At 46.3% G+C, this 27,127-nt stretch overlaps 2 protein-coding genes across 3 annotated transcripts in view; one reads left to right on the top strand and one right to left on the bottom strand.

Annotated features, from left to right (window-relative positions):
* The window catches only part of CACNG3 (calcium voltage-gated channel auxiliary subunit gamma 3), a 67,845-nt gene extending 49,936 nt beyond the window's left edge, over positions 1 to 17,909 (top strand). The window contains exons 2-4 of one of the 2 annotated variants that reach the window (XM_083414041.1): positions 7,911 to 7,994; positions 11,847 to 11,981; positions 16,371 to 17,909. In XM_083414041.1, the coding sequence (XP_083270167.1) occupies positions 7,911 to 7,994; positions 11,847 to 11,981; positions 16,371 to 16,885 (734 nt within the window). In that variant the 3' untranslated portion in view covers positions 16,886 to 17,909. Of the gene's footprint in view, positions 1 to 7,910; positions 7,995 to 11,840; positions 11,982 to 16,370 lie in introns of both variants that reach the window. The other variant, XM_083414040.1, reaches the window with a different exon arrangement.
* ERN2 (endoplasmic reticulum to nucleus signaling 2) overlaps positions 1 to 27,127 on the bottom strand; it is a 269,302-nt gene that overhangs the window by 26,978 nt on the left and 215,197 nt on the right. The gene's annotated exons all lie outside the window — the stretch shown is intronic.

Genomic DNA, 27,127 nt, shown 5'->3' with positions numbered 1-27,127 from the left:
GCAGGGCGAGAAAGAGTTAAAGCAGCTGCCGAGGAATCCAGGCCAGGAGACCGTTTCTGGAAATGAGTGAGCAATGTGAATTCGAGGGAACTGAGTTGGATTCAAACCGCTGCATGCTGAGCCAGCCTGGCCCTTAGGGGAAAGGGAGATGCTATGTGCAGATGAGAGACCGCGTCCTGCAGTGGTGCTGAGCGAGGCAGCCGATATATGGCCACACACCCAAAAGCACAAACAAATCCAGCAAGGTTTGCTCCTAAAAAGTATCATCTCCTATTTGTGCACCTCTTGTGACTTCCAGAACCATCTTACTTGCCCCCCACCCTTCCCCCTCCCACCAAGAAGCAACACTGAAAGGCAGGATGCGAGAACCAGCCCAGTTGAAGGAGTTACAAGGGATACAGCATATTTACTGATGTTCTTATTAATATTTTAATTTGTCTTATTGTAATTTAGGTGAAACGTTAGGAAGAATTTCCTTACAATCAAAGTAAGTGATAGTGGCAAGATGGAATTGATATGTCTTACACAGACAGCCCTGGTCTTTGACATTTTGAGTGTGCAAGTCATGGGGCTGAAGAAGCCTAAGTCAGGGCTTTTGCTGCATATTCCTCTAACGAAAGCTTAGCTAACTGATCTATTGATCCAGACTTGTTAGAAGTTGGTTTATATGCTCCCAGGCAACCTCAGCTTCATCCATATAATGACACCTCTGCTAGGCATAATAACAATCTTAGCACAACAGAGACTGAATCTCCTTCATCGGGGGAACTTTTATGTGACCGACGTCTCCTGATGCGTTGGAAAATGAAGTTTGGGGCCTGAATGCCATAACTGGCGTACCGGTCAGGAATTCTGAATGTAGCCCTGTGGATAAGACCTACCAGCAAAGAAACTGTAGTTAGTGACGGTTTGAAGGTAGACCTATACGAGGATAGGTGTGAGTTCACTAAGTCCCTATCAGATTCAGTAACCAAACAATTAAATGGCATTGATCAAGGTTGGAACTTGAACTCAGAAATCTGCTTTTATACCAATATGAATGCTCCAGATGGACTTGGAGGAGTGGTTTCCCATTCTTAATCTCTTCAGATCCAAGGCTACTTATAGTTGATGGGTATGCTGATAACCCAGTTGCTACCGTCCAAGGAAATGATTGTGGCCCGTCAACTAATCTAATTTGTTCAAACCCCAATCTGGGATCTTTCGGAGGAAGTCTGAAGGCTTCAGGTCAGCACTCCACATTTCCTGTTCTACAGCTTAAGATGGGAGGAAAAGGCAGCGAACAGTGGATTAATAAACATACAGTGGTACCTTGGTTTATGAACTTACCGTATTTTTCACTCTATAGGACGCACTTCTTCCCCTCCAAAAATGAAGGGGAAATGTGTGTGCGTCCTATGGAGGGAATGGAGGCTTTCACTGAAGCCTGGAGAGCGAGAGGGGTCGGTGCACACCGACCCCTCTCACTCTCCAGGCTTCAGGCAGCTATCCGCAAGCCTTCAGAGAGCTCCGAAGGTTTGCGGATAGCAGCCTGAAGCCAGGGAGCGCAGCACCAACTCCCCCTGCATTCCCAGGGCTTCAGGCAGCTATCCGCAAGCTCCAGGAGCAGCGACGAAATTGTGCGCAATCTTGCCGCCGCTCCTGGACCTGTTTTGGGGGCTGGGGTCGGGGGAAGCTTGGGCTTCCCCAGCCCTGTGGCTAAAAATAAAGCCAAGACAGCGAGCGGGATCCATCCTGCTCGGTGTCTTGGCTTCTGCCAAAGCCGCACGCAGCCTCTCCTGGCTGGAGAGGTTGCGTGCGGCTAAAGAGGAAGCCAAGACAGCCAGCGGGATGGATCCCGCTCACTGTCTTGGCTTCTTTGCTCTTTGAGGCTGGGGGGGGGGAGTAATTTTTCCCCCTTTATTTCCCCCCTAAAAGCTAGGTGCGCCCTATGGTCTGGTGCGCCCTATGGAGCGAAAAATACGGTAATCTGTTCTGGAAGTCCGTTCTTAAACTAAAGCTTTCTTAAACCAAGACATGCTTTCCCATAGCAGCGGAGAACTCAATTTACAAATGGAACACACTCAGCAGGAAGTGAAACAAGTTCACAAAGTTCACAAACCAAAACACCTACTTCCGGGTTTGCAGCTTTCTTAATCCAAATTGTTCATAAACTAAGCTGTTCTTAAACCCAAGGTATCACTGTACTTGGAAAGATAGCAAATGAGGAGGGAAGTCCAGTTTCCAGTGATGGTTCTTCTAGAAAGAGGTCCTCAGATGTTGTACAGGTGGTCGTTCATTACTGGCCAGTGAAGAAACCCAGTGGAATGATGAAAACAGATTCTGAACTGCAAGAAGGAATTCGAGCCATTGTAGGGACTTCCCTGGATTTAGGAAATGGTTGATGGGATAAATTTTGATCTCTATATGTTTGCTGACAGAGAGCTGTTATTCAAACTAAGAGGTTGTCCAAATAACTCCCTGCACCCCAGTCTGGAAAAGGCAGTTTCAGAGGAAGGAACAAGAAATTCTTAAGTCACAAGTGCCCTGCACTTGTCACCTAGCCTAATAATATCCAGATATGCTCGAATAGACAAGAAGGGAAGATTCATTATATTGGCCCAAATGCAGGTATTGGGGAAAATATGCCCAAAATAGAAATATGCCCCCAAACTACCCTGCTAGCAATGCATTTTCCAGATATCAAAGGGATTATCCATTAACAAATGCTCATGATAAATCCAGGCCAAGGGGTAGTTACAGAAAAGCATATTATGATACCTTCAGCTCTCCTCTAAGATACCATAACTGATTAGAAAACATCCAGAAATGTCTTAATATTCTTTCATGGAACCTGACGGGTTGGGATAATAAGAAGGCAGATAAGCATATTTGTATGCTCCAGCAATTTGATATAATATGTTTGCAAGAGATTTGGTTGCACAAACTTAACCCTCCTCCCCACTTACAGGGTCATAACTCTTTTAACCAGTCAGCTGTTGAGAAATTTAAAAGGGGCCAAGGAAGTGACCCCTTTATATTGTTATGAGTTGGGGGGGAATAGGCTGTATGCTTAAGTCCCGTTTCTGATTCCTGGATCCAGCAAAGATTCAATTGCAGGACTAGCCAGGCCAGCCTGGTAATGATCCACTAAGTATGTGTCCTTAAAGAAAGTGGCTCTCTGCCAGAGGGCAAATGTGTGGACCTCGCTCCCTTAACTGTTTGTTAGAAAGACAAAAGGCCAGAGTGGAGAGTCAGGTTATGTGAGCTAGATGTTGGGTGCAAAGGCTACAGGCTAGGAAGGCAGAGAGAGAGAGAGCCATGCCTGATTTCTGAAGGAATTGAAGGCTGTGGAAGCAGTGGCATTCCAAGGTGGGGGCAGGGGGCGGTCCGCCCCGGTGCCATTCCAAAGGAGGAGGGACAAAATGCCAACCCCCAATCGGCGGCACCTCCTGAGGCGCGCACCATGCCCCCTGGGTGTGCACCACTCTGGGTACCAGAGCAGGTTGCTCCGCCTCTGTGTGTGGAAGAAGCAAAACTGTCATTGAGTGTTGATGCTGTGAACTCCTCCAGCATAGGCTCAGGCTGTATATATATGTAAATAAACCAGTTATCATAAAGACACTACCGTCTCCAAAATGAAAAACTCAACTCAACAATTTTGAGGTCTTCTTAAAAATAGCTCAACAACTTTCAGGGTGTCCTGGTTTTTACTTTTTGAAATGTGGCAGCCCTACCACTGCACCTCATTCGAAAGGAAACACGAACCCTGGGCAAGTGCCTGAAACCCTTGGAATCTCATATCGCTTGGAGTTTGGGGTGGCATGTGATAATATCATTTGGCAGGGGAAGTTTTGATAGCAGATTTTGGAATTCAAAATAATTACTTGTTGTCAATTCAAAGCAAAACGGAATTAGGAATCTTTCTTTTCTGTATAAATTTCTCCCTTCTCTCTACTAATTGTCTGGCACCAACCACCAAGATTTGGGCAGATGTAAGATCCCGAAGCAGAGCAGATCAGTCATAAATTCCCCTCAGCATTTATACGTTTTTGTGGACTGGAGCAATTAGAGAGGATTTTTTGGTACCTTTAGGCTTGGGAAATATTTTCCTAACCTAATATTGTTATTTGTACAAGAAATATAATACACAGGCCTGAAAATGTTGGAATTTGTATTCCAACATAATTCCTATATTCCTCACGGGAGTCCTGTAGACATATCTAAGGGTCAATATACTTATTTGAGCAGACATGGTGGAAGTGCTATCGATCACATTATAGTCGCTCCTTCATTACTCACTGCTGAGAACACCTTTGAAGTAGTAGAACAAACAGAAAGTGATTGCTTTCAAATATCAGTGTCCCCTTGCCCTTTCATAGAACACATACCAACCACCAAATCTGCAGGAGTGTGTGGAGAAATACACAGTGTGAAAAGACTGAAATGCTCTCACAGATTGATCAGCGATATTCAAGAGACACTATATAGTAACTATCTGATGAGTTTGCACCAACTTTTTATGATCAAATCTCCAAATCATGTTGATGCCCGCGGGGGCATGTCATGAGTCCCAGGGGCGTGTGTGCATCCCAGGGGCATGGTGTGCCGCCCACGGGGTCATGGTGCCCAGCGCAGTGGGGGGGTGCATGTCCAGGGGCAGCTGCAATGGTACCCCCCTCCCCGATGGTGCCAGGGGTGATATGCTCCCCCTGCCCCCCGTTCCTCCGCCAGTGTGTCTTCCACCAAATTGTCACAAAACTCAGACCCTATGAGATAACTTCTACAATTAATAACTACACGCAATCAACACACCTTGGCTGGTTTGATGGTCAATGCAAAATGGCTAGGAAAGTTTTGGCAAAGGCTATTAAGGATTTGCGTAAGAATCCATGGAAAATTTGGTCAAACATAGATTGGATTACAAGAGTCTACTCAAAAACAAGAAAGTTGACTATACGAAAACCCACTGGCAGGGATTGGGACTAGCAGTGGTGGAGCAGAGGGAAGACAATTTCTGGGAACTGGTGGCCCAGGGTTTAAATGAAGTGAGATCATCACAGGAAATCTCAGTTCTTGCCTCTGACCAGGTGACATATTTCTCCAACGTATTTGGTGGCCAGTCTGGGCAATCACATGTACCAGCAGTGTATGAGAATTTCTCAAACCTACTTGAATGGCAGCCAGTCTCCTGTAATCATAGATTCATAGAATTGTAGAGTTGGAAGAGACCACAAGGATCATCTAGCCCCACCTCCTGCAATGCAGGAACCTTTCATGCAACGTGGGGCTCAAACCCACAGCCCTGAGATTAAGACTTTCATGCTCTACTGACTGAGAGAAAGGCCCTCATGTCTTGCCTAGAATCAAATAAAGCTCCTGGAGAAGATATGCTTCCACCTGAGCTCTCTAAGGGATATTTAGAATGGCAGATGTCTATCTCAGCTGGCTTGTTTACCACCATCAACAATACGAGCCAAATGCCCTCTGGATGGAAAATGAGTATCATTTTCCTGATATATAAGACAGGTGATAGGAAGGATCCACAAAACTATCAGCCAGTTAGCTTGTTAGACATCTCAAGGCTATATGCATTACATCTCCTTCAAAAATCATCAGACTGGTTTGCAAGATAACATTTTTCCTGAAGAACAAGCAGGATTCAGAAGACAATACAGAACCATTGATTAAAGTTTTACTCTGAACCGTATTGTAAGGAACATTAAGGATAGTCTTTATGTGGCCTTTATTGATCTTTCTGCTGCATCCAGCTCTATTAATCAAAACAAACTGTGGGAGAAATTTCAAATTGCTAACATTGACTGCAGACTTCTGCTATTGATCCAAGAACTATACAGTAATACAGAAAAGAGGGTCAGAGTAGGTTTAAATGGTGGTATGACTGATGCTTTTAAAATGTCATAAGGAGTGAAACAAGGTTGCACTTTGGCTCCCACTCTTTTTAACGTTTATATTAACAATTTGGTGCCATATTTAGCCAATTCAAACTCCCCCTCTCCAGTAATTAGGCACAGAAATATCTTAATATTGATGTATGCAGATGATTTAGTGCTCCTCTTTCTTTCCCAATTGGGCCCTCCCCCCCAAAAAAATCTATTGGAGGTGTTCAGCACATACTGTTAACAGAAAAATTAAGACCAAGATTGTGATTTTTGGCACAGTCCTAGTAATAAATGGCGCTTAGATCAGCAAGTTATAGAACAAATTCACTCGTTTAGCTACTTGGGTGTACCCTTTAGTGAAACCCTCTCCTGGAGGTGTAATATGAAGACAGTGAAAGTGAAAACACACAAAGCCATAGGGACATTGATGGAGTTCCATTGCAATAAGGAAGGGCAGCTGATTGAACCTAAAGATATTTGGTAGCAAAGCACTTGCTCTGATTTGAACTCCATTAAAATTTTGGAAACTGTGCAGAATATTATTCTTTTCAGAAGCTATACTCTCTACCATCAGGAATATCAGCAGCTCTTCTTCATACAGAATCCGAGAGGCCAACAATTAAGGCAAGAGCAGACTGTGCTCAGTTAAAGTATATTTATTTTAAATTGCTACTACCATATGCCTATTGAGCATTTTCCTGCGCTATATGGAACTGGGTGATAACCAATTCTGGAAAGCAGCTTGTCCAGATGTTCTAGACTATCATTATTTTCCAGATCTGAGCTCTGCTTTGACCTTGAATACGTGTCAACTAAGGGATTGGCTCTTCTGGAAAGAATCCAGAAGGGACCTACAACTAATTAGAAACACCAGATTTCATGAGGACAGAGCATTTTAGAGCTGGTTCTCTGACCAAACTCTCACCAGTTTCCCTAAGAAATTCCTTTATTGAGCTGCATCTCCTTGTGATACCTACTGCCGTCTTGGATGGTTGTTAAAACAAGCTCCTATACACAGGCAGACTTGGTATTTATGGTCCATCTCAGATGGAAGACATCTCTCATTCTCTATTAGCCTGCCCCTTATTATAGAGATACAAGAGATCACTTTCTGAAACCTTTCTTCACATAAGCAAGTAGCAACACCTTGGCAGAAATGGTGCAGTTTCCTTTGAGTGACAATAATAGCTGCGTAACACAGAGAGTGGCCCTCTATGCACTGTCTGCCAAAAAAGAAAGAAAGAAAGAAAAAGGAGTTAGATAAAATTGCTATAAATGGTTTTGGCTTGATTTGATTTGATTGTGTTGGTGTCTCTAGTAACTTCTGTCTCTTACAGCGTGGATGCTGGCAAATTGGATTTTTAAAAGGCAAAATAATATTAGAATGGGAGCTGTCAGAGGTACACAATGCTCAGGAACTTGGCAAAATATTTTTTATATTATGGACTTTTATTTTATGGATGTATGTCCTGTGCTATATTATCAATAATGTTGACTAATACACGTTTGTCATGGCCTTTGGCTAAAAGAGCAGACTTATGAACCTGAACAATCAAAATTGTCTGGCAGGGGAACTGAACAGCTTGGAGAATGCTGGACTGTTCTTCACTAGAGGTTTTTAGATTCCAAATGGCAGCCTATCAGGGATGCTGTAGGTATTTTCTGCATCAGTGGGGGGTGGGTGAACCTTTGAGGTTGCCTTCCAACCCTATCATAGTAAAACTATGAAATCCACTTGGGATCTGATGATGGCCACCATCTTGGACAGTTTTAAGACGGACTGAGACAATTGAACAGAGGGCAAGAGGGTGGGTTTTTTGTCAGCATTGCAGAGGGTTAGACTAGTCGACCCTTGGGGTTCCTCCAGACTCTACAATTCTTTGTTTCTAGGATGCCTGTGCTGTGCCTCCACTATTGGAGAGAGAGTGTGCTGGGGAGACCAATGTGCTGAACTGGCTGGGCCAGGGGTCTGATCCAGCAGAGATCTTACGGTGTTCTTAAGCATATTTTCTCTTCTTTATTCCTTAGGGACGTTCAGAGGAATCTGTAAGCAAATCAATCATTTCCCAGAAGATGCTGACTATGAACAGGATGCGGCTGAATACCTCCTGCGTAAGGTTTACAACCTCCCGGGCAACTACAATTCTGTGTTTGTTGGGAGGGGGGGGTCTAAACACAGAAGAGATGGGGCTCACCCCTGTAGGCAACTGAGTGGCCAGCAAAATCCAGCTGGAGATTTCCTTGTCAGAGTATGTGTGAATCCCACGTTCGATGGAGCTTTTTGAATTTTCCCTGAGCATCAAGGGTGGGTTGTGGGGTGTGTTTTTCAATGCAGTGCATTAACTAATCACTTTCCTTAATTCATTCATTTACAACAGCGTCCTTTTCTCCCTTGGACTGACATCATTAAAAGATCATATCTCTGAAAGGGATAGGCTACTGTCAATTTTGGTTCTCTTGTTTTTCCAATATTAAATTCAATTCGTATTTCTGCAGCAGTTTGAGGGTTCTTTTTCTTCTTCTTCTTTTAATCCACATGAAACTTTGTCAGCTTTTCTGTGTGAATTTCTCCAGATAAACACATTTCTCTATGGCAGGAATATTTTTTGCACTGGGAAATCATGCCTCTGAAAGCCAGTTGCTGGGAATCACAAGCAGAGAGAGCTGCTGTTGTGCTCAGGTCTTACTTGAGGGCATCTGGTTGGCCATTGTAAGAACAGGAGGCTGGACTAGACGGACCAGTGGCTGGATCCAGCAGGCTCATCTTGTGTTTTCCTAATATAATGCATCGTGGAATGTCATTCTCATCAATTTTATGCATGTTTTCCCCTAGTATATGCATTTCTCTATTTCATTTCATTTCATTTCATTTCATTTATTTTTACTGGAGAGCTGCATTGTTAAATAAGTGCAAATTTCAAAGGATCCCTGTGTTTCAGTTCTTCAAGGGTGAATTAGGCAGTTTCTCATCCAAATGCAAACAAAGTTGAATTTCTCCCCATCCCTCATCACAAGTTAGTATACTTGTTTCAAAATCCAGTCACTTGGGCAGGATGTGATGAATGAAGGGATGGACAGATCGGCTTAAGCCCCATCCTTATCCGTTTCCCTCAGTCTGTTCTGCCCCCTATTTTTGAAGACTTTCCTAAAGAACCCATGAAAAATCCACATGTAAATTATGTGCGTTTTGTACACAACGTTTCCTGGAAAATACACATTTTCCCAGTGCATTTCCTCCCCAAAATATGCATTTTTATTGTAAAGATGCATATCTTTATGCAGACATTTTTGAACCAAACTGCATAGCCATGGGTACCAACTCATGGGGGCCGAGCCCTTGCGGGCACCCTCCAATATTTTTGGTAGGGGGCTATGCCCCCCTAATGTCCCCAAAAATCAGGGGGTGGAAGAGGCTGAGCATGGAGCCAAGCATGGCATGGCTTCAGTGACTGGCTCCTTCTCCTCTTGCCATGGAGGAGAAAGAGGACTGAAGCAACTCCCCCCCCCCACCAGTGGCAATGGCAGGAAGAGGAGCTGCCAGTCATTGAAGCCGTACTGTCGCCACATTTGGTTCTGCCCCCGGCTCGTTCTGTTGCCCTGACATCATACACAATGTCACACGCACAATATTGCCATATCACCCTTGGAAGCTGGCGCCTCTGTGCACAGCCCAGGTGATACTTGCATTCTGATCCACAATAGAATTTGGAAACGTCAATTCGAGTCAGTCCTCTGTGACAAGCAGACCAAACAAATTCATCCCCCATCACTTGGCAGAGGATTTAGTCCTCCCCAAAAAATGTACCCAGTAAATTAAAAGCTCCAGGGCTTACCTGATTATCAGGAGGAGAAATCTTGGCAGCTGCCTGGGCTGGCAAGATGTAGGAAATAGCAAAAATGCAAGAAATAATTATGTCGGTCTGGAGAACCGATCCCACGTTGAGATATTATTTGGCTTGTGTGCAGCGGAACCAATATGGGAGCAGCGCCCTTCACAGACTCACTATCACAATGTGTCTCCATAGAGCAGTAGAGACTGGTGGGGCAGAAGGAAGGGAGGCCAACAGTAGGTGGCGCCAGAGCTAGCAACAGGCAGAGCCAACTAACTCTCGTTTTGTCTCCTCCTGCTCCTTGTCCTTCTTCATCCTCATCATCATGAATGTGCAGGCGTCCCCCCACTTACATGCGATCGACATGCATATACGCTAATTCGATTCAACTAATTCGATTCAAACCTGGAAGTGGCTGGTGAGAGGTGAAGAGTCTTCCCCAGAGCCTGAAATGGATGTCAGTGAGGGCAGAGGAAGCCCTGAAGTGACTGGAGGCACAGCAAGACTTTGTTTAGGCTGCTCAGCCTCCCTGCCTAACAGCTGGTGTGTGCGGTACAGTAGCAATGCCAGCCACTTTTCAGCTCGTCCTCCAGCCTGCAGTCAACCCCAGAGCTTCAGTTCAAGTTGTGGATATTTTTGGATCCGGTATTTTTGGTCTGGATTGGAGAGAGAGCGGCAGAGGGCAATTTAAGGGTGCTTAGAGGGTGCTTCCCACTTCCCACTATTTCACTTCTGCGCGCAGAGGGCCCAGAATATAACACTTTGTAAGTGTTGGGTGGGGGCCACCCATTTTCATTGCCTTCTAAACCACCCTCTCAGGGCAATTCATGCACAAGTTAATTAAAAGCAGTTATAACGGAGATTTGGATTTAATGGAGAAATTGACAAGCAAAGTTCAGGAAAGAACACAACATAAGAAATCCAATAACTTTAACAAAATGTGGTTTAGCTTTATTACATATGTTTCGTCAAAGGAACATGGTTATAAACCACCAAAAATGCATAAAAATCTGTGGAACAGCTTTTAATAGAGTGATTCTTAATAAATATGCTTTGAAACCTTGTGTTGGGGAAATTAAAGCGGGGAGGGGGCAACTTATTCTATTATTTACTTTAGTATGTAAAATCAAGAAAAACAAAAACAACAAATTTGTTTAAAAGAAGACTAAAACCCTAACAAAGAGACACTTGTGGTAAAGACCCTGTTAGAACAAAAATGTCTTCAATTGCTTCCAGAAAGTGCTTGTCATATCTTGACAGGGAAGGCTCCAAGTCAGAGGAGTGGTGGTGGGACATGGAAGACAGGTCAGAGGATGAAGGTGCAGGGGGCAGAATGGTTGGATGCAGAACAAGCAACAGGCTCAAGTGAAAGAGAGGAGGAGGCGGCAGAAAGCACTGCAGACACAGGACAGGCTGCTGAGGAGAAGGTGGGGGGCTGAGGTTGCAACAGATTCAAGGGAGCCAGCCGCTTCTACTGTATTCAGCTCCCCTCCTGTCTTGTCTCTAAGAGTTTTGCAGAGCAAAAAGCAGAGAGGGAGTTTAAGGCTGCTTTACTGGGGCCAGTAGGTTGCCCATAGGTTTCTCTGTTTGTATTCTGTTTCCTTAAAACTTTATGCTTGTCTCTGAGTTTCTGTGCTGACCTGCAACTAAACCAGCACTAACATAAACTGAGACTCCCTCTCGGCCATGAAGCTCTCTGGGTGTGTCCTTGGCCCAATCACTGTCTCTCTCAGCCTCACCTACCTCTCAGGGTTGTTGTGAGGATAGAATGAGCAGGAGGAGAATCACACACACCACCTTGAGCCCCTTGGAGGAAAAGCTGGGATACAAATGTAATAAATATGTCATAATACCAGTCGCTTGAATGGACCAGCCTCCACTAGTACTTTAACTAACATGCTACAGTAATGATGTGAGGGATTGCTTAGTCTGTAGAGCATGAGGCTCTTAATCTCAGGGTCGAGGGTTTGAGCCCCATGTTGGACAAAAGATTCCTTCATTGCAGGAGGTTGCTCTAGATGGTCCTTGTGGTGGCTTCCAACATTACAATTCTATGATTTCATGATTCTATGAGTGTAGTCTGAGCAGGAATTGCCTCTTCCCCTTCTCCTTCCTCCTCCTCGTCCAGGTGCAGTGAGAGCATCCAGTATCTTCCCCATCTTGAGTGTGGGTCTGCTGTTCTTCGGAGGTCTCTGTGTGGCAGCCAGTGAGTTCTACAAGAGCAAACTCAACGTCATCTTGAGTGCAGGGATTTTTTTTGTATCGGCAGGTGAGTCCCAAGTCACTTCTCCACTGTCTATGCTACCTGGCATAAGATTAAAGCTCTGACCTTTGCTGCCAAGGCTGACTCCCAGCAATGGGGTGCCAACCAGATTTGAATACCATCCTCCCAGAAGGAAACACTTTTGCTCTCCACCCTTCTGGCTCCATATGGTCTCTTCCAACTTTGCATGCCTATGAATGGGATATCTGGGTATCTGTCCCAAAAGAGCCATAGAGCAGAACATCTGCCCTGAAAGCAGAGGGTTCCAGGTTCATCCCCCGACATCTCCAGATTTGGATATGGGATGCAGTGATTCTGCGTGTAGATTGAGCCCTCCTCCTCCTTGCCCATTAACCCTTGCCAACAACTGCTGCTTAGTTCAGGAAGGGCCAAAGCTTAGTAGGCACAGCCCCTGCTTGGCATGCAGAAGGTCCCAGGTCCGGTTCTCTGCATCTCCCGGTAGGTCTGGAATGTCCCCTACCTGACACCCCGGAGAGGTGCTGCCCATCAATGTCGGCAATGCTGAGCTGGAAGTGTCAAAGGTCTGACTCACTATAAGGCAACTTCTTATGTCTCTGAGCTGCTGCAGCAGCAACAGCAGCTTCAAAGGGATTTGGAGCCCCAGAATCCCTCTCAGAGCAGTTTCTGTGTACTTTGATGTATTTTACAAAACTCAGAATTGGCGCTCAACAGCAGCATCTTAATTCTGAAGTTAAAGGTTGAGCTGATAAGCCCTGTGTGATGTCTTAGCTAAGCTGGCGCTCTCTCTCTCTCTCTCTCTCTCTCTCTCTCTCTCTCTCTCTGTGTGTGTGTGTGTGTGTGTGTGTTGGAAGATGCTGTGCTTTTCTGAGGATGCTCTGCATTTTCTGGAAAGCTAAGCCAACCTTTGTTTCTTGGCAGGATGCAATTGCCTTTAGGGAAACAGCCAGAGGAGTAAATAAGATAATTCAGGGCAGCACAGTAAAAGGGTAACCACTGAATAACAGAAATGTCTTGGGACCAAGGTAGCTAAAGGACTCCCTCCAGCCATACAATCCTGCCCAGATATTTAAGGCCAGGTTCTGAGGTCCTGCTTGTACGGCCACCAGGAAAATAAATGAAATTGGTAGTACAAGCACTCTCTGTGTGGTGGCTCCACAGTTCTGGAACTGCCAGCTGGGCGGATTCTGTTCAGGCTTGCAAGCAAGCACCTGTTCCAGGCTGCCTTTTCTCGACAGTCTCATGCTGCTGCCTTTCTGTGCCACCTTAAATGATCAAGTTCTTGCAAACACAGAATAGGTATGTTGTGGTACCTGTAGTGCTGCAAATTCCACCGATCGAAGTAGTCAGCTTTGGGGGGCCACAGCCAGCTTGGTTCCATAGACTCATCCTAGTGCCCCGTACCCTACTATACCCTCCAACACCTTGAGTTCCCAAACTGGGGTCCATGTGCTCCCTCCCATGCTCCCAAGTCAGTCATGTGACCAGCGCAAGATCACAGAGCCCAAAAAACATGCTTTTTTCGGGGCCAAGCTCCCAAGGAAACCCAAAAATGCACCTTGAGATTGCAGCCCTGGGGGAAAAAACTTTGGGGGGTTGCTTTTTTCTGGGCGAGGTCTCGGTATGTTATCACTTGAGATCACAGCACCCCAAATGGCCGCTGTGCTCTCACACAAGAAAATGGGATGTCCCATTTTTTGGGGGTACTTGGGTAAACCCTGCCCTGCCCTATAACAGGCCTGTACAGAGCTTAACTGAGATCCGAGGTGGGAGTCTTGTTAGAACAAAGTTATAAACACAAACAAAAAAACAGGCAGCCTCTGGCAGGGTAGCCTAGCCTGCTTAGCCCTCTGAGGCCCAGGGCAAGTGTACCCAGCTGCCCCACCCCCTGCACAGGCCTGCCCTATAAAAAGCATTACAGTGGTGCCCCGCAAAACGAATGCCTCGCAAGACGGAAAACCCCCCTAGACGAAAGGGTTTTCCGTTTTGGAGGTGCTTCGCAAAACGAATTTGCTATGGGCTTGCTTCGCAAGACAAAAATTTCTTGCGATTCCTGGGGGGGGGTTTTCCGCTCCTCACCCCCTTTTTCTAAGGCACTAAGCTGCTAATAGCCTTTTAGCAGCTAATCCGCTAATCCCTTAAGCCTTTAATAGCCGCTAATAGCCGCTAAACCGCTAATAGCGCTAATCCGCTAATCCGCTAATGGGCTTGCTTCGCAAGACGAAAAAACCGCTAGACGAAGAGACTCACGGAATGGATTCTTTTCGTCTTGCGAGGCACCACTGTATTCAGAAGAGTGGTTTCCATTGCAAGGAGGTCAAACATGAGACCAATCCGGTTGCAGGGAGTTCCAAAGGTGGAACGGGTACTACAGGGGTATGCTAGGCGTATACATCCATGACCCACTAAGGAAGATAGTCACACAATAAAATTTGAAACAGTAACAATTAATTGCACATTTATTCAAAATCCAATTAAAACTATGTGGTTTAATTAATTCAATGAAGCTGATGAACATGATCCCGTGATACCAGCTTTTAAAAGGTTGATAGTCATTTACACTTCTGGTGCCCCCTACCTCCCCCCCCCCCCCGTGGCTCTTAGCAACCCCTCCCCAAGAATCCTAGTGACCCCCAGGAGGCAGTACCGCCCACTTTGGGAAACACTGGTTTGGAAGAACCTGCTGAAACCAGGCCTCTCCCATTCCCAGGAGGCAGCTACGCCTTTTCACTGCCCTGGCCAGTTCAACACCTGGAGAGGAGCAGCCATCTGGAGAGGAATGCGAGCGAGTGGCAAATGGCTTCCTTCCTGACTGCTGTTGTGGGCTATTTCGTGACAGTATCTTTGTCTCCAGGAAGTCTTTTGTCTTGGGCTCCCTCAGCAAACGCTCCACCCTAAAAAAAAAGACAGAGAGCATTGTTCTCACTTCTTCAGCCGAGAGGAGTAGAGAAGCAAAGCAGCAAACAAAACGCTCTTGGCTCATTAACGCAACACAAAGCTCCTCTGTGGCAAGGAAGCAAGGGGGCCCCCCCATGCATGTTAGCTGAAAGGGTGCCCCCCCTCCAGTTTCACACACAGCCCAGAAAATGCCCCTGGGGTGCTGGCTGGTGCTGGTGTCAGGCAGGAATGCTGGAAGCTCTCTGATACTGAGTCAAACTGATGGTGCATCTAGCTCAGTGTTGTTGCATTGGGTCTCCATCAGCTGTCAAGCAGTGGACACTCCCAGTCCTACCTGGAGATGTGGGGGATGAACCTGGAACCCTCTGCTTCCAGGGCAGATGTTCTGCTCTATGGCCCTTTTGGGACAGATACCCAGATATCCCATTCATAGGCATGCAAAGTTGGAAGAGACCATATGGAGGCAGAAGGGTGGAGAGCAAACGTGTTTCCTTCCGGGAGTTGAAATGAAAATAGCATGACTTCCCCAAATATGTTGGTGTTTGTGTGCCACCAGTTCATCCCTTGCATACTGCAGAGTCCCATTCATCTCCTCTGACTGGATGAGCAAAGTGTCAGGAACTGGCTGTATGGGGAAGAGTGGCAGAAGCCACATGACCAGAGCCCCCGGGGGAAAGCACAGAGGGAGAGGGTTTGGATCCTGGCTCCTGGTGGTGGGAAATCAGCCACACCCCAGAGGAGGGGGAAAGCTGGGAAGTGCTGGAGGCTGGGAGCTTGGAGGAGGATGAAGAGGAGGAAACAGGCAGGTGCCCCAGCCCACAGGAATCAGACTTGACAGCTCCACCAGAGCCACCCTGACAATTTCTCTGCTGACAGCCTGCAAGCCTCTTCCCTTCCACTCCTAGAACAAGGCATCTACTGCATGTCACAGAGCAGAGAGCCAGGCAAAAACAGAGAGCGTTCTTTGGGTTAGAGAGTGAAGGCAGGGAGTTACAATCCAGTCCAGGCAACTGCTTCATCTAGACAGGAACAACCCTTAGAAGCCCCTGTGTGTTCTCTGCTCTGCTTCTTTAATAACGGAACTAACTGTAACAGGATAGTACGCACCCCGGAAATGATCTCTTTCAGCTTCTGCCTTCTGGAAGAAGGTATAGGGTTATAAAGACCAGGACTAGCCGCCTGAGAAACAGTTTCTACTCAAATTCAATTCTGGTTCTAAACGCAGCATAAGGAGTCTCTATAGTATATTGTATTTTAAAACGGGGTTTCAGAGTTTTTAGGGGGGGTTTGAATGTTTTATGTATTTTTCAATTTTTTCAATTTCATTGTTCTGTATGGGACAATGACAATAAAGATATCGTATAGCGTATAGCTTATAGCGTCTAGTGTATAGTGTATATCGCATATCATAAGTTAACCAGCATGTCACTTGCTTTCTCTGTTCTGCAAATGACCTGTTCTCCCTGTTGGCTCCCGGACACAATGTTACTTTAGTCCTCCTCTGATTCTTCCCTTCAGGGCTAAGCAACATCATCGGGATTATCGTTTACATCTCTGCCAACGCCGGGGACCCTGGGCAGAGCGACTCCAAGAAGAGTTACTCCTACGGCTGGTCCTTCTACTTCGGGGCCTTATCCTTCATCATTGCTGAGATGGTGGGAGTGATTGCCGTCCACATGTACATCGAGAAGCACCGCCAGATCCGAGCCAAAACCCATTCCGTGGCGCTGCTGAAGAAGTCCACCTTTGCCCGCTTGCCTACCTACCGGTACCGGTTCCGAAGGAGATCCAGCTCCCGCTCCACGGAGCCCAGGTCCAGGGACCTGTCCCCCATCGGCAAAGGCTTCAACACCATCCCGTCCACCGACATCTCCATGTTCACCCTCTCCAGGGATCCTTCCAAGCTGACTATTGGGACACTGCTCAACTCAGAGAGAGATCACGGGTTTTTACAGATTCACAACTCCCTCCCCAAAGAGTTCAAGGAGTCCTTACACAACAATCCAGGCAACAGACGAACCACGCCAGTCTGAGGCCAGCCTCGCCCCTGGTTGGCTGAGAGTCCTGGCAGTCAGAGCTGCCCTGCTGGCTGCCATGTATAGAGGTGTATCGTTGAGACTGCATGACATGACCCGCCCCCTGTGATGGTGTAACCAGTGAAACTTTGTTTTTCAGAAGAAACCCTCGGTGGGGGTCCTGCCCCTCATGGGCAACCTGGGTTGAGGACTTCGTTTTTTCCGTTTCGTTTTTGAAATCCTCGAATCTCCACTTGCTAAGCCCAAGCGGTTGTGGCTTTGGTTTGACTGCCGCTGAGCCTCCCCAATTCCCAAACCTCTCATTCTTTGAGCAAGAACAGACATTGTAGCTTTGCCACATGCACAGCAAAAGGGGTTCCCATTGGACTGCCAGGAGGCCCTATCAGGAATGTAGGGAGTACCCCATGGCTATTGGTCCCCCCGCGGAAATCCCACTTGCGCGCTGTGGTCATCCCGAAATCACCTCTGTGGGAAATCTCCAAGCACGAAACGGCGAACCTGAGTGTGTTTGAGAAGACTGTGACCATTGTCCCTTCTTCCATCCGGATTGTATTGAGTGATGCTGGGGGGGTTGGGGTGGGGGCTGTCTGTTTTTGTGTGCATGCATTAAATAGCTTGGAATCCCATTTCCTGCCATGTGGTTGGAAGAGATGGCCCGGAGCCATTTCTGTGGGTTTAGGGAGGGCTCTGTGTTTTTCTCGCATCTTCAACGCTCCCATCAAGGACTCCGGGTCAGGTGGGGAGAGGCAAATGCTCCCCCTCCTCCATCTCTCCCAAGGTGCTGGTCGTCATCTGCCATCTGTGGGTCAGCTTTTGACATTGCAGGTAGGATGAGCTCACTCTCTCATGCCCAGAGGTAGATCTCTGGACACCATGAAGATTATGTGTGGTTGAGTTTGCAATCTGCTTTTCCAGCTGCAGCACCAGTCTATGTCCTGTACAGATGGGCGGTCGATATCTGGAATGTTTGAAAGGTCCAAGGAAAGCAAATATATACCAATAAAACACATTCGGATCAGCATTTGTGGTTCAGAGGCCTTTTGTTGGTAAAGGAAGGCATGGGGAAGGGAGCAATATATGGAGGGAGGAACATGGGAGGGGTTTTTTGTTCATATTGCAAAATAGCGAAGATCAGTCAGCAGCTTTCTTGAGGAATCAGCACAAATGCTACCACTGTCAACTTCAAGGAAGCCCCACCTGCGAATTGCAATTTACATGCAATATATTTTCCTGGAGCTGCCAAGAGCATCTGCTGTGTTCTGCCCCAAATATATCTCTCCATACACACACCTTGGCAGGTGGAACATGGAAAGGCAGTCAGCTTTGAAGACCTGGGGAAGAAAAGGGACAAGCAGTCTGTTGGTTTTCCTTAGCCTTTCTCTTGCACATGGTGACATAGGGATGCTGGTGGTGCTGTGGTCTAAACCACTGAGCCTCTTGGGCTTGCCGATCAGAAGGTCGGCGGTTCAAATCTCCATGACGGATTGAGCTCCCATTGCTCTGTCCCAGCTCCTGCCAACCTAGCAATTCGAAAGCATGCCAGTGAAAGTAGATCAATAGGTACCGCTGTGGCAGGAAGGTAAATGGCATTTCCATGTGCTCTGGGTTCTGGCCTGGTGTTCCATTGCGCCAGAAGCAGTTAAGTCATGCTGGCCGCATGACTCAAAAAGCAATCTGTGGACAAACGCTGGCTCCCTCGGCCTGAAAATGAGATGAGCACCGCAACCCCATAGTCGCCTTTGACTGGGTTTAACCATCCAGGGGTCCTTTACCTTTACCTTTACCTTTACCTTTAAATGGTGACCTAACTTGCTGATGTTGAGCCCACCCCAATTTTCATCCTACTTTTGATCCGAAAATGCCCAAGGCACTCTGTCTCTGTTTGTTTAAGCTGGTTGGCATTTCCCTCTATGCCCACCCAACAGTTTCTCCAAAAGATACCAGCCAAGTGCCCTTTAAAGCAAGAGTCTTTTAATGGGTTGGGGGGAGTGCTGAATCAGGTAATTATTGGTGGGAAGTGGCCTCTAAGGGAGAGCTCTTTTCCCTAAATACAGGCTGTATTTTCCCCCCACCCCTTATCTAGAAAGCTTTACATAGTGCTTAATCAGAAAAGGGGAGGGGGGACAACAACCTCTAAGCAGTTTAGGTAAAAACAATAGAAAATAGTCAAAAGGAAAAAATCAAACTTTAAAGGTAAAATCAAACTTTAAAGGTAAAATCAAACTTTAAAGACAAGTAGATGTACAAAACTGAATAAAAAAAAACAGGGGGGAAACAACAGTTTTTAAACAAATACACATATCGGAATTTTGTGTCTGGGTAGACTGGTCTGAACAAACAAGCCTTAAGCATTGGAAACAGTTCAGCAAAGGTGTCTGAAAAATAAGAACATTTTAAGAGCTGGGTCAGCACAGCATTCTTTCTTCACAGTGGCCAACCAGATGCCTGTGTGAAACCCACAAGCAAGATTTGAGCACAAGAGCCCTCTCCCCTCCTGTCGTTTCTGGCAAGTGGTATTCAGAAGCATTGCTGCCTCCAACTGTGGAAGCAGAGCAGAGCCCTTGTGGCTAGCAGTCATTGATACCCTCCTTGAATCGGTCCAATCCTCTTTGGAAGCAATCCAAGCTGGTGGTCGTCCCTACCTACTGTGGGAATGAGTTCCATAGATTAATTCTGCGCTGCAGGAAGCGCAGAATTTTTATCCTTCCCGAATCTTCCAACATTCAGTTCATCGGTCGTCCATGAATTCTAGTGTCATGAGAGAAGGAGAAAAACTTTTCTCTTTCCACTTTCTCCGTGTCATACATTATTTTACAAACATCTACCATGTGCCCTCTTACCATAGCTGTCAACTGTTCCCCCTTTTTAAGGGAAATTCCCTTATTCCGAATAGGATTCCTCACAAGAAAAGGGAAAAGTTGACAGCTATGCCTCTTGCCTTTTTTCTAAACTAAAAAGTCCCAAACAATGTAAGTTTTCATCAGAGGGAAGTCGCTCCCTCCCCTTGATCATTCTGGTTTTCCTTTTCTGAACCTTTTCCAAATCTACAATATCCTTTTTGAGGTGAGGCAACCAGAACTGTACACAGTGTTCCAAATGCGGTGACACCATAGATTTGTATAATGGCAAGAACACCTATTATGTTTGCCTTGGTGTCCTGAAACTCAAACTGTGGCCAGTCTCTTTTGGAGGAAAAACTGTTAAACAGTATTTAAAACAAAGAGCAACATAGCAGGAGAGCAAAGCTAAGCAGCATCCAAATGTTTTCTTTTACCCCCAAGTTCTCACTTGACTACTACTACTACTACTACTACTACTACTATTATTATTATTATTATTATTATTATTATTATTATTATTATTTTAAAAATAGTATACAACCCTTCATGTGTAGATCTTTGGTGGGCTTAGGGGAAACATCATGTTGAGGTGGGTGGAGGACAAAAAATTGGAAATACTCAAATGGCTGAAGCTTCTTTTTTAAACTCACTGAAGGAGAGAAAACTGCAAGCATATTCCCTCTGCTTGCAAACGTATTTCGAGAGCACCCTTCCTAGGACCTCTGTGTCCTTGAAAAATATTTAAAATGCAAAACTTATCAATATTAAATGCAGCTTTTTTGCTAGAGGCAGTGTTCCTGACTGTGAACCATAAAACAGACATAGACTTCCTGTATGGTCTGTTACAGGAAGGGTTGTGGGTGGAGGTGGAGAAGACTTTTGCTAGGCTGGGGTGTAATGGGAGGGGGCTCCTTAAAGCAGTGGGAGACTTTGAGACACACATGCTCAGTGGTGGAGCCTCTGGTCTGCATGCAGAAAGTCCCAGGTTCAGTCCTCGGTTTTCTGTCTGAAAGCCTGAAGAGCTGCTGCCGGTCAGTGCAGACAGTACTGAGCTAGATGCAGCATTGATCTGACTCTGTATAAAGCATGTTCCAATGTGTCACTTGAGCACCATCTTAAATACATGGTGACTTCCAAATGTTTCAGCCTACAACTCGCACCAGCCCCAGTCGGCATTTTGGAAATCGCAGCTTAAACCTGCGACTGTAAGAGGAGGATCAAAGTTGTTGAGGGTGTTTGTTTTTGAGAGGGAGAGAGAGAGAGTCTCATCCTACCCCTGGAAGAAGATATTTTGAGAACGAAGAACTCGATTCCATTGAGTTAGATCCAAGAATGAGATATTTGTGGCAGCGATGGGTGACGTGGCCAACTGTGGGATGCTGACTCGCGATGCCAAGCACGGACCAGCTGCTTTGTGGAGGAGAGATGTGCCTGTGGATCAGCAGAGGGGGCGGATCCTGGTGCCAGCTCATAGTGGAACCCTCTGGAGGTATTTCTCTCCTGAGCATAACACATGGAACCATGTGGGGCATTCGCCGCGCTGAGTGGGAGGGGGCCACTCTGAAAGGAAGGTACAAAATGCCAACAGCAGGAAGGTGGCCTTCAAGCCCACCGGCAGTGGAGGTACGCAAGCTGGCGATCCCTGAAAGACATCATTGGTAGGGGGAGGGTCCCAAGCAGGTTCTTTTAACTTGGGTTTGCTTGGAAAAATTCAGTTCCCTCTCATCCTTTTTAAAGCAAGAGTTATACCATCCATTACAGAGACTCTCATGGAAAGCTCTAGTGCTTCTGTTGGAAAGCAAAGTGTGGGAAGAAGAACCATGCAGCTCACGGTTCAACTATGGAACTCCCTTCTGCAGGAGGCAGTGATGGCTTAGGCTGGTGCAAATTCATAGAGAAGAGGGCCAGTGGCTATGCTCTACCTCCACAGCTAGAAACAGCAGTGCTTCTGAATCCCATTTGCTGGAAACCCCAGAAGGGGAACAGTCTCTTGTCCTCTAATCCTGCTGGAAGGTTTTCCACTAGGGCATCTGTTTGGCCACTGTAATGACAGGCTGGTGGACTAGATGGGCCATTGGCCTGATCCAGCAGGCTCTTCATAAGAAGAGTCTGTCTGTATGAAGGTCCCCAAGCCATGCAGGTGTCAGGATGCTGTCAGCGGCTCCCAGCTGGTTGCCCGGGAAAGTATAAAGACAAGGAAAAGTTTCTCACCGTCCTTTTTTATTTCAATCTTTATAGAGAGAGACCTCTTGGATCATGGTGTTGTCCCAAGTGAATCTCCACACAAACACACACGCACACAATCTCTCCCACTTCCCTCATTCATCACTTCTATGGGAGCTGCTACGTGCCCTCTGTCTTTGAGTTCTTTGCTCTCCTACTTTTAAGGATCACTGGGTTCTGGGAGATGGAGGAATGCTTTCTAATAACAACGTGTCAGCCAGCTGCTGCTCCGGTTCCTCCTCTCCTAACTTTTCCCCAACATCTGCCTCTGAGCAGTAACCTCCCTCAAACCACTGTTGTAAATCTATACTGTCTTCCTCTTCCTTCTCCCTGGAAGGGTCGGGATGGGGAGGCAGTCTCTACCATTCCTCCTCTGCCCAGTCCCTGACAGCAGGTGACTGTGCAGCATTCTGCTCTCTGATTGGCAGGCAACTTGAAGCCTCTGGATTGGCCAGGCCTTGTGCTGTAAATACAGTTGGTTGGAGAGCATAGGAAGATGCCCTATACCAAGTCAGAACATCAGTCCCTCTAGCTCAGTATTGTCTGCTCTGACTGGCAGCGCCTCTCCAGCATATTCACCTCTCGACACAAGTGGAGTCAAACCTCATAAGGACTGAGCAACTGGAGCTCAGTTGAGAGAGCAATGGGGGAAAGGGGGGCTGAAAGGCAAACCTCTGTGTCTCTTTTTCCGCCATAGTTCTTGCCCAGGATCAGGGTATTGGCCAAGATAGGACCAGGTTGTGTGACCAAGATCAGGTGCATAAACTCCCTGTCTCTTTAACTGTGACCAGCAGGTTGCCTGCTGGACCTAACTCATCCTATTCATCGAGCTCTACATAGGTTCTGGAAACTAAACTGCTGCATTTAATTGAGTTATATAAAGATTCCAGGCAGGTTTCTTAGCACACACGTGCAGTCCAGACATTTCATTCTGCTGGAATGCAATCTTTGCAAGAAGGGGAAGGGGCAATACTTTGCTGGTAATGATTCTGCTCCCACTGTCATTAGCAGATTTCATCATCCCTACCTGCAAAAGCACAATCCTGGATTAAGAATCACAGCTGGTTTATTGACTCATCAACTGATTCTGCAGGCAGGGCCTCAGTCTATTCCCTAGAAAAGTTTTCTCCGTATGAAAGCTGTAGGCAGACCCAAATCATGCAATCAGTCCTGCCTGCTCCTATAATATTTTCACCAGAGACCCACACTTCAACAAAAAAAATATATTTTTAATCCCTCTCTTTGAAGAGTTGAAGACTGCAGACAGGAACAGCAGGGAAGCAATTTGGGGTCCACATTACATAATGAACTTGTCATTCTACAACTCTGGAAGTATTGTGCTTGTCAGGACATGGCATACTCCAGAATCACCAGTCCTGCCAGACTGAAAGAAGATGGCCTGAAAATTGCATTAGAATCATAGAAATGAAAGTTGGAGGGTACCCCAAGGGTCATCTAGTCCAACCACCTCCAAAGCAAAAAAATTCACAGCTGAAGAACCCGTGGCAGATGGTCATCCAACCTCTGTTTGAAAACCTTCAAGGAAAGAGAGTCCACCACCTACCAAAGGGATCCATGCCATTGTTGAACAGCTCTTACCGTCAGAAAGCTCTTCCTAATGTTTATGCAAAATCTCATTTCTTGCCATTTGAATTCATTAGTTTGGGTCCTCTCCTCTGGAGCAGCAGAAAACAAACTTGCTCCATCTTCTGTGTGACAGCCCTTCAGATATTTGAAGATGTGGTGATGCTTCATGATATGCTGTCCCTCCCGGTGGGTACTGTAAGGATGAAGATGAGAAAAGATGACTGCCCCCATCAGTACATGGGAACAGTGTGTCTTCATGTGCCGCAGAATCCAGGGACCTTTTCAGATGCTTTTCACACTGGTGTGGCGAGCTGTAGCTGCTCCAAGTGGCTGTAGTATAGATGTTTTTACAAAAAAGGAAAAATAAAAGGAAGTCCTTGGGCGGCAATGTAAAATTATAAGTAGTTTTTGAAAACAGTGTGAGAGAGAGACAGTTGTGTGGATTTTTAATATGTGACATTTTAGTGTATTTTTCATCTTTGTTGGAAGCCGCCCAGAGTGGCTGGGGAAACCCAGCCAGATGGGCAGGGTACAAATAATAAATTGTTGTTGTTGTTGTTGTTGTTGTTGTTGTTGTTGTTAAAAATCTGCTCATGCATCTGAAAATGGACCTTCACTTGGTCACATATGAAATACAGTGGTACCTCAGGTTGCAGATGCTTCAGGTTACAGACTCCCCTAACCCAGAAATAGTACCTCGGGTTAAGAACTTTGTTTCAGGATGAGAACAGAAATCGCACAGCGGCGGCCCCATTAGCTAAAGTGGTGCTTCAGGTTAAGAACAGTTTCAGGTTAAGAACGGACCTCCGGAATGAATTAAGTACGTAACCAGAGGTACCACTGTAGACGTGGGCTGAATTAAGACCGTTCCATCAGTCCTTAGCTGCAAGACTACTTCCTTTTGGCTCAGTGGTGAAGGGTCACAGCTGAGTGGCAGAGCATCTGCTTTTCATGCAGAAGGTCTAGGTTGAGTCCCCCTGGCATATCCTGGTAGGACTGGGAATGGTCCCTGCCTGTAACCCTCAAGAGCCACTGCTGCCATTCAGTGTGTGGGACAAGAGTGAACTAGGCAGACCAATGGTCTGATCTGGTATGTTCTTCCCTGATCCTGTTCATGCAAAACTGGGCTCTATCAGTTTCTTCAGTCTAGCCTCATTCTCAGCAAGGCTCCCCATTTCAAAATCCAAGAGAGGTACATTCTTTGCACTGGTCTACATAAACTTCATTGTATTAGGTATTGTCTCTTGTACCACAGCTACAGAGGTTTGCTGTCTGAAGTGGGGCTCAAATCTCTGCTGGGGTGGAGGGCGAACACTTTTGAAAAGTGTTACTCCACCACTGAGCCTCCAGTTCCTGCCTTCATCTCTCCCGGACACACACAGGTGGTTTCTCAGCAGATCACCTCACCCATTCACAAGGCGGGATCAGCTTTGATTCAGGCTCCATACGGGCATTGCAAGGGCCAGACAAAGACATTTTGCAGCCTGAAGCAAAATAGCCCATGCAAAAGTGCCCAAGGCTGGTCACGCTATTTTAGCACTTGAGAGAGGAAATCTCACCAACCATTCTCTCTGGGAATAAAAATGCAATACAGTGGTACCTTGGGTTACATACGCTTCAGGTTACATACGCTTCAGGTTACAGACTCTGCTAACCCAGAAATAGTGCTTCAGGTTAAGAACTTTGCTTCAGGATGAGAACAGAAATTGTGCTCCGGCGGCGCGGCAGCAGCACGAGGCCCCATTAGCTAAAGTGGTGCTTTAGGTTAAGAACAGTTTCAGGTTAAGAACGGACCTCTGGAACGAATTAAGTACTTAACCCGAGGTACCACTGTACATGGCATTCAAAGTCAACTGCCTTGAAGGGTTCTTGGCAGCAGTGGCTGCTGTCCATTGAGAATGGCGAGGCAGAACCAGTCTTGGGTGTTGACAAGGTGGCAGGTCCAGCAATAACATATTTCTGCAGATTCCTAGGTGTGTGCACACACTCTGTTTCACAGTTGCAAGGACATGTCGAAGGGAGACCTGCCCTGTAAAACTCACGGATTACAATACAGACAATGACCATTTTGCATGGGGGTTACATTACCGACCACCCCCACCCCACATGCACACTGACAGAGGGCACATAAGCCCACTTGGCCCCACCCAATTATGCCCCCCACCCACTTTCCCAGCCACTTCTAGGTTGCGGCAATATGCACATGCGCGGTCACACAAATATTGGACAAGCATAAAACGGTTGTTGCCTTATGTAAAGCATTTTAGTGCCATAGTTTGCAATTTGACTGGAGACAAAGGATGTTTAGCACATTATACATATTAATTGGCTCACCAATGCCAAGGTGTTTGTCTCATCAAGAACTGTTTAGTGATTGTCCACTGTTTACATAATTATCCCTGTACTTTTATGAATTTCATTTCCAACCGACCTCACTGTTTACAATCCCTCCCCTCCAAAAAAAAAACAACCCCACATGTGAATGTATGTATACCTGGTGGCTGAAGATCTCACTCCCATGCATTTGGTGAAGTGGACTGTTGGTCATGGAAGTTTATGTCTTTTTGAGGTTCCACAGGACGTGGTTATTATCTGAAGAGGATTACCAGAAATAAGGAGGTCATTGCATAGAGAGCATCACTTACTTCCTGAGCAGCCTTTAATATAAAGTATTCATTTTTACTGCTCTTCCTAGATGTGATGCTTTGAATTTCAGGCAGTGCTGGCTGAAATCCTCTCTCTCACACACTCGCTCTTCCCCTTGGCATCAGAATCCTCCTCATCAACTGGGCGAGGAAGGACTGCTGTTGCCTGCATTACACCCCATTGGTGTGCATCTCATTGCCTCAAAAGCATCCAGGGCTGGGAGCTGAGCTCCAGCTGTGGCCAAACAGCTGGGCAGATGAACTCAACGGTTGTATGCCCTGCAGCTGATCAATCAGCTTGGGGTTAAAGCATCCCCTAAGCATCCAGCCAGTGACACACTTCTGGCTTGCCTCCCCAATTTCCACAAGAATACTTAGTTTCAACAGTGAAGGTCCTTGTGGTTATTTGATTCCCCTCCTTCCTTTCAGTAACTGACTGGTTTTTGAGATAGATTAATTGCTTTATGGTAATGCTCAGCACTGGAGCTCATTACTAGGTTAGAGTATGGTGTGATTTGAGCCTGTTTCAGTCCAACCCTTTCAACTATTGATAAAACACAGATGGAACCCAAATGTTTTGGAGATGGCCGAGCAACTCAGCCCCAGCCCCTCTGATCTTAGACCCTATACCAGAATCTCTTGGCTCTTATTTTCAGTCCATTTTTAAATGTAGCTAGTTAAATCATACACACCTTCCCTCATTGTCTAGAGAGGAACATTCAGTCATTTGTTCATGAGCATTTTAGTGTCCATGTGTGTCAGAGAGGGGCATAGCTACAAATAAAATGTGCACCTCCTCCACGGTTCCCCAAGTCCCCAAGTGAAGGGGCATTTCATGAGGTGGAGGTGTTGGGCCTAGTTTCCTTTTGAATGACACACAACAAGGGCATTTTTGTGGTATCTTTATATTTACTTTGCCTTGGTTCCATGGGTGAGCCCATAAG

The sequence above is a fragment of the Podarcis tiliguerta genome, assembly GCF_965153285.1.
Source record: "Podarcis tiliguerta genome assembly, chromosome: 14".
NCBI classification, from domain to species: Eukaryota; Metazoa; Chordata; class Lepidosauria; order Squamata; family Lacertidae; genus Podarcis; species Podarcis tiliguerta.
Note: the sequence above shows the minus strand (reverse complement) of the source record. Positions and strands in the feature narration are given on the sequence as shown.